At 46.3% G+C, this 7,500-nt stretch overlaps 1 protein-coding gene across 2 annotated transcripts in view; it reads right to left on the minus strand.

The window, feature by feature from the left end:
• Positions 1-7,500, minus strand: part of HM13 (histocompatibility minor 13) — a 54,974-nt gene that overhangs the window by 17,279 nt on the left and 30,195 nt on the right. For both annotated transcript variants that reach the window (XM_082272412.1, XM_082272411.1), the window contains exons 8-9: positions 6,330-6,413; positions 6,151-6,187 (exon numbers count right to left, since the gene is read on the minus strand). In XM_082272412.1, coding sequence (XP_082128538.1) covers positions 6,151-6,187; positions 6,330-6,413 — 121 coding nt within the window. The remainder of the gene's footprint in view (positions 1-6,150; positions 6,188-6,329; positions 6,414-7,500) is intronic.

Below are 7,500 nucleotides of genomic sequence, written 5' to 3' on the forward strand. Positions count from 1 at the left end.
CACCCTGCGTGCAGAAGTGATAGCCACCAAGAAGGCCACCTTCTGGGACAACGTAGGTAGAGGAATCTCCCTAATATCTTCAAAGGAAGGTTTCTGAAGAACCGACAATACTAAAATAAGATCCCAGGGTGGTAACGGCGCGCGCACTGGCGGAGCCAGATGTCGCACCCCCTGGATGAAATTCCGCACCAAGGAATGAGTAGCCAAAGGCTTCTGAAAGAAGATAGCTAAGGCTGAGACCTGACCCTTGATAGTACTCAAGGCCAGTTTCTGCTCAACCCCTTGTTGCAGAAAAGCTAATATTCGACTAACCGAATAAGACCGTGGACGGAATCCCAGAGGTTCACACCATGCAATGTAGGACTTCCATGTACGATGATAAGTCTTTCTGGAAGTCGCTTTCCTTGCTTCAACTAGAGTAGGAATAACTGAAGCTGACAAACCTTTGTCCTTCAGCACCTGGGTCTCAATAGCCAGGCCGTTAAAGCCAGCGATCGTAAAGCAGGATGGAGGATCGGTCCCTGAGACAGTAGGTCCTTCCTGAGAGGAAGCCTCCACGGGACGTCCGCCACCAGTCTGACCACGTCGGCGTACCAAGTTCGGCGAGGCCAGTCCGGAGCTACCAGGATTACTGGAATTCCTTCCTCCTCTATCCTGCGAAGAAGTCTTGGCAGTAACCCGAGAGGAGGGAAGGCATATATTAGCTGGTATTGCCCCCACGGGGCGATCAGTGCGTCTGCGGTCTCTGCTAGAGGATCGCGGGAGCGAGCCACGAATCTCTGTACTTTCCTGTTGAATCGTGATGCCAACAGATCCACATCCGGGGTGCCCCACCGTAGGCACAACTGGTGGAAAACTTCTGGATGGAGGGACCATTCCCCCTGATCCAGAGTCTGACGGCTGAGATAATCTGCCTGCCAATTCTCCACCCCCGGAATGAACACCGCAGAGATAGCTGGAACAAATCGTTCCGCCCAGCGAAGAATGCAAGCCACTTCTTTGGCTGCTCGGACACTCTTGGTGCCCCCCTGGTGATTGACATAAGCCACGGCCGTGGCATTGTCCGACTGGATCCGAACCGGGCTGCCCTGGAGCTGCTCGGTCCAGTGAATCAGACAAAGTCTGATCGCTCTCAGTTCCAATACATTTATCGGCAACCTGGATTCTTCCAGGGACCAAAGTCCCTGGACAGATAACTGACCGAGAATTCCTCCCCATCCGGATAGACTGGCATCCGTGGTCACTATCGTCCAATATATTGGTAGAAATGACTTTCCCTGGCTGAGCATCGGAGACCGAAGCCACCAGACCAGAGACTCTCTGGTCTGTTTGCTCAATCGGATCTGATTGTCCAGGGATTCCGGATTCCGATTCCATCTGAGAAGAATCTCATGCTGAAGAATTCGGGTATGGGACTGGGCAAATGGGACTGCTTCGAAGGAAGCCACCATCAACCCCAGAACCCTCATGCAAGTTCGAAGAGAAGACCAGCTGTTGGATAGTAACAACTGGACTGCTAATTGAATCTTCCGGAGTTTCCCTACCGGAAGAAAAACTCTTGTCCTGAGTGTGTCTAGAATTAGACCCAGATATTCGAGCCTCTGGGTGGGAACCAGAAATGACTTTTGCTGGTTCACCAGCCACCCGAATTCCTGTAAAGAAATTATAGTAATTTCTATGTTTTGTAGCAGGGTCTGAGGAGACTCTGCATGAAGCAGAAGATCGTCTAGGTAACCTAGAATCGATATGCCTCTTTGGCGCAGTAGTGCCAACATTGGGGCCAACACCTTCGTGAAGACCCGAGGAGCCGTGGCGAGACCGAAAGGTAACGCCACAAACTGATAGTGGTTCTCTATTCTACGGAAAAGCGTAGAAACCGCTGATGTCCTGCGAAAATGGGAATGTGAAGATATACGTCCTTGATGTCTATGGACGCTAGGACATCCCCTGGATGCAGGGAGGCCGCTACTGTGCGAATGGACTCCATTCTGAATTTTCTTATGTTGACAAAAGAATTGAGTGCCCTTAAGTCCAGAATTGGACGCACTTTGCCCTCTTTCCTGGGTATTGTAAATAGGTTTGAATAAAACCCCTGAAAACGTTCTGTCCAAGGAACGTGGACTACCACTCCTTGTTGTAGTAAATCCATGACTGCTCTCCGCAGATCTTCTAAACGATCCGGGGATAGTCGGATATTGGAAGGGAAGAATCGCGCCGGTGGGAGGGATCGAAACTCGATCTTGTACCCTGACCTTATGACTTCGCAAACCCACTTGTCCGGGATTCTGGAAAGCCATGGATCCGGGAACCGGCGAAGACGTCCCCCCACCCCAGTTATGGGTGGGGGCGCACCTTCAGGCTTTGGACGATTTATCTTCAGGTCTGGAGGGGGCGGGCTTTTGCTTGCCCGACCAACGTCCCCTGAAGCCTCCTGAAGGGGCTTTGGAGGACTTAATTTTTTCAGCCGCGGGACGAAAAAACTTTTTGTGAGCAGAGAAAGAAGGCCCTCGTTTTTGACGAGTTCCTTTACCTTTAACATTTTGCGGTAGAAAGGTGCTCTTTCCACCCGTGGGATCCCTAATGATCTCATCTAAGTTGGCTCCAAAAAGACGCTCTCCTAAAAAGGGGATATTAGCCAATGCTTTTTTGGAACCTTGGTCGGCTAACCAACCTTTTAGCCACAGTGTACGCCGAGAACAACTGCTGAGACTGATGCTTGCGCCAATAATGGAGTGGCGTCTAACGCCGCATCACACACAAACTGTAACCCCTGTATCATTTGTTCCAACAAATCTGATACCGCCTGAGGGACCTCTTCCAAGTCCCGGCGTAACCACTTGGTCCATTCAGTTACAGTCTGCGAAACCAGACCAATAGCAATTATTGGTCTGAAAGCTGATCCAATCAAGGAAAACATGGTGCGAGACATAGCTTCTATCTTGCGATCCACTGGATCTTTAAAAGACGGAGCGTCTTCTAGAGGAATAACCGTGGCTTTATTCAATCTAGCAATTGGTGAATCCACCACAGGTGGTTCTGTCCATTTCTTAATGAGGGTTTCCTCAAACGGATAACGCCTGTTAATGCGTTTAGAAATAGCAGAAGTGCGTTTTGGCAGACGCCATTCTTCTTCGATTGGATTGCCAAAACATTTGGGCAATGGAAAAACCTTCGCCACTTTGATGCGTTTTTTAGTCCCAAAAGGGATTTCAGTTTCAGCTATTTCCGACGGAATACCCTGTAATCTTAAGGTTTCTTGAACAGATACAATGAGTGCATTTACCAACGCTTCCTCTCGGGCTATGGCTGATGCCGAAACATCCTCCTCACTGTCTGAAGAGACAGTACCCGAGACACCAATCCCAGATGAAGTACCTGCAACTGCAGAAATAGGCTCAGAGTCTCAATCCGAGGTTTCAGATAATGAGGGGTTAGGCGGGGGTCGCTTTCTTGCGCCCTGTCCCTGACAAGCCACTTCCACCCGGGACACAAAAGTTTCCATAATAGCTGACAATGATTCAATCGTCAGTGGGGTGCTGGAGGATCCTGCAGACACCTCGAGGGGATCCGGAGGAGATACATGAGTGGCAGGGTCCATGTTAATTCAGGACACCTTTGCCAGAAAAAACAAAAAAAAAAAAAACACTTTTTTTTTTTAAATCAAAAAACAAAAAAATACCTCTTTTTTTTTTTATGTGTCTCCCCCTAGCGCAATAGCGCCCCTCAGAGTACCTGCTTCTCGATCCCCACAGAGAGAGAGAGGGACCCCCAAGGCTCACCAACCGATGCAGTGAAGTTTCCAACCAACTGCAGTCAGCGTCTGTCTTTTACAGACTGGAAGGAGCTGTGTTGCTTTTTCCCGGGTAGAAGGACGTGGCTCCGCCCCCTGTGTACGCCTTCCGGCGTTCCCAGCTCTCCACGAGGTAGCTGGGCTCATCAAACATGGCCGCCCCCATACAAGAGACAATAGACTCCAAAAACATGGCGGCCGGCGTGACCTGAGGACATATATGCACCCGGTCTACGGCAAAATGGCGGCGGACCGCCAAAATCGTTTTTCCCAGCACATCCACCTGCATCTCTGCTAAGTGGCGGTTTATTGATCTGCAGGAGATACACTACAATTAAGGTAGGATTATACCTCCTATGTCTGCTGTAATACTACAGTCTGCTGGGTAGAGTGTTAGCTCTCAAACCAAGTCCACTTCCCACCAAACACATACTGTATTTACAAGGGGGACTTTTAGTGTCAGATATATACTGACCATGTATGGAGGGGCCCATAATTCATCCTGCCTCATAACGAGGAAAAAAGGGGAACGTTTACTCACCATACCGAACCGACAGGCACCCTCTCTTCACAATACCCTCTCCACCGGGGTGGGGGGTTGTGGACCACTCCGGACGCCTCGACTCTCTGGTTCCTGGCGTCCAAGCGAGACTTTTAACTTGCAAGGTCAGTCCCTCCAATGGGACTCCGTCGCGGCTGACCCAGCGCGGAGCTCTGGTCTGCGCGCGCTCGTAGGCCGGCTGGGGTGACCACTAGTGTCGCCCAGTCCGGCGTATTTGCTTGAAGATCTCACAGGAAAAAAACACTGGAGAAAAACTGCCTAAAAAAAAAAAAAAATCTTTTTTTTTCTTTTTTTAAAGAAAAAATCTTGCCAGGACCCAAAAGATCCCAGCAAGGAACTTAGGTCCTTACTCCTGACTAGACAGAAAAAAACTGATTCCCTGTAGCAGAGAGAGGGAGGATATACCCTCAGGGACTGCCCCTAAGGTGGAGCCAGAACGTTTTTTCTTTCTGCCTAGTCCTACTCCTGCGGAGACAACATAACCCAGTTCTTGTGAATCAAGAAGACTACGTCTGTCAATGAGCGATAGAGAAATCCTAATGCAAGTGTATATTGATTGGTTTGCGAAACAGTCTAAAGTTATACAGTCTACAAACTATAGGATACATTTATGGAGTTTTATTATTTTTTTTTATCGTTTACAATAGTAATAACGGCGATCTGTGATTTTTAGCAGGACTGCGTCATTGCGGCAGATAAATCTGACACTTTTTGGGGACCAGTGACACCAATACAGAGATCAGTGCTAACGAAAAACGCACTGTTACTGTATAAATGACGCTGGCAAGAAAGGGGTTAACACCAGGGGTGATCAACGGGTTTAGTGTGCTCCTAGGGAGTACTTTCTAACTGTGGGGGGAGTGGATGCACTGGAGGAAAAGAGAGATCTCTGTTTCAGCTTAGCTAAAAAACAAGATCTGTCTTTTACTCTGACAGAACAGCAGCCTGCCTTCTTTACACTGGAAGACCGCTGTTCTATCATTCCGCCAAATGATCGGCTGGTCCTGTTGTGTCCAATCACAGCGGGAGCGGTGCACACCCCCTACATCACCTGCAAAATTCACATACATGTACATGATTTTGCGCAGTCGGGCCGCCCTGCCACATTATATATGCAGTGGGCGGTATGAAATTGGTTAAGATAGCCACATGCAACACGCTGATTGCACAATCACAATACAAACATTAGCTGTAACCCATCACTTGGCTTTAAAGTGTTTGTTACCCCAACACTTCATCTTCCTGATATGTGGCTGCTGTACCATGTACTTGTATGAGAAAGTCTCCTGTTCTCTTTGTATTGCTTCCTTTATGTGAAATCCCTGCTGTTCCTGCCAGTCCCTCGGCTTCCCTATTAAAAACTGACCACACTAAGCAGGAGAACACAACGTGGTCAGTTCTCTAGCTTTGCTGGGAACTCAGCTTGCTCTCCTCCAATGATCAGACTTGACCTGACATGCCTCCACTTACAGCCATTCACTGGGAAGCTCAGTGTGCTGCTACTTCTTCTCCTGCCCCCCCAGCTCTTATGCAGCGGAGAACAGAGGGAATGTGATCACATATGGGGGAAAAAAAAAAAAAAAAAAAAAGGTATTTATAATGTATTTTTGATTTTAGATCTATACAATAATGTTTTGCCTTTCATTTCTATTTTAAACTGAACGGTTTTGTTTTTTAGAAGGTGAATCACTTTAACGTATGGCCAGAAAAACAATGCATTATTAGCAGATAGGGCATTTTGGTGCCCTCTAGTGGTTAGTGAGGATACAATAGTGCACTCAACAGGTTCTATATTTACCTGATGTCAAAACGGAGCAGCAAAGCAATGAAGATTCCTGGAAAAATTGAAACAGAATGCATAGTAAAAAAAAAAAAAAAAAAGTGCTGCAAATATTCATTGATCAGGGTGAATAGTTTTCAATTGGTTAGAAACAAACATTTTCGATTTCGTAGATTCAAGCCATATATGAGCCTTACCTGGAATGACGATGTCACCAAGTCCCAACATGGCAAAATTATTGGCTTCAAGTCCCTTTTCCAACAGGTCCTGTGGAAAGACCACTGAGGGGGACACAAGATGGGAAAAACAGGGGGAAGATCAGGCAAAAGTAGAGCGGTAAAGCAGGCCTGAACTAAAAAAATGCAGCTATACAGGAAGATATAGAATATATATATATATATATATATATATATATATATATATATATATATAGGGAGAGAGAGAGAGAAATATTTTATTATATAGGTATATAGAGATAGATATATGTATATATCTCTCTAAAAAAAATAAAATTATATATATATATATATATATATATATATATATATATATATATAGCGCTCTCTCTCGCTCTCTCTCTCTATATCAATATCTATCTATATAGCACAAGGGACATTACTTACTTTCAGTGGGACGTGTCCCTTGTGCTGCTCTGCTGTGTTGTCCTCTGATGCTCCCCCCAACCCCACAATCTTTTGGTGTGTTGGGGTTTAGTAGAACTAAGGTAGCTGTCACAGGCACTCATCAGGAGTGTTTAGATATACTTCCTTTTTCTGCCCCCCTCCCTCCATTGATAAAAGCCATGCTACACAGCTTCAATGAATCAAATGTGATCTATGAATGGAGGAGGACCTTTTAATCATCCCCCTGTCCTCCATTCATAGAAGCTGTAGCACAAGTTTCCATGAATGGAGGAACTGGGTGAATAGGGTGAGCATATTTGGGCCCTCTTGAGGAGTGCCTGTGACAGTTCCTTCAATTCAATTAACCCCTGTGTGACGGTACTCACGGTCACTGAGAATAAAAGAGAGATTATGGTTTGGATTGCTTCAAATGGGTTCTGTGTTTACAATAATGATAATGTGTATTGTACTTCAATGTCAGAGACGGACAATTTGTCACCGGTTGTTGCTTCCTATTGTCTGTGTACTTAAGTTTGATGTGTATTCTGTTGAGCCTGTCTGTCCCATTGTTAATGAATTTGCATATTTTTTCTGTCCAGATGGCTAGATAAATTAGTTCAGGTTAATTCTATTTCTGTATACAATTTCATCTGCATATGATAATGTAATCAGGCAACCCCTGACCTGTGTGTGGTAATCTGATCAGGAGGGGGATGTCCATGCTGTATACAAACCGTGTGACTGT

This window comes from Pelophylax lessonae (assembly GCF_965119305.1).
Source record: "Pelophylax lessonae genome assembly, chromosome: 11".
NCBI classification, from domain to species: domain Eukaryota; kingdom Metazoa; phylum Chordata; class Amphibia; order Anura; family Ranidae; genus Pelophylax; species Pelophylax lessonae.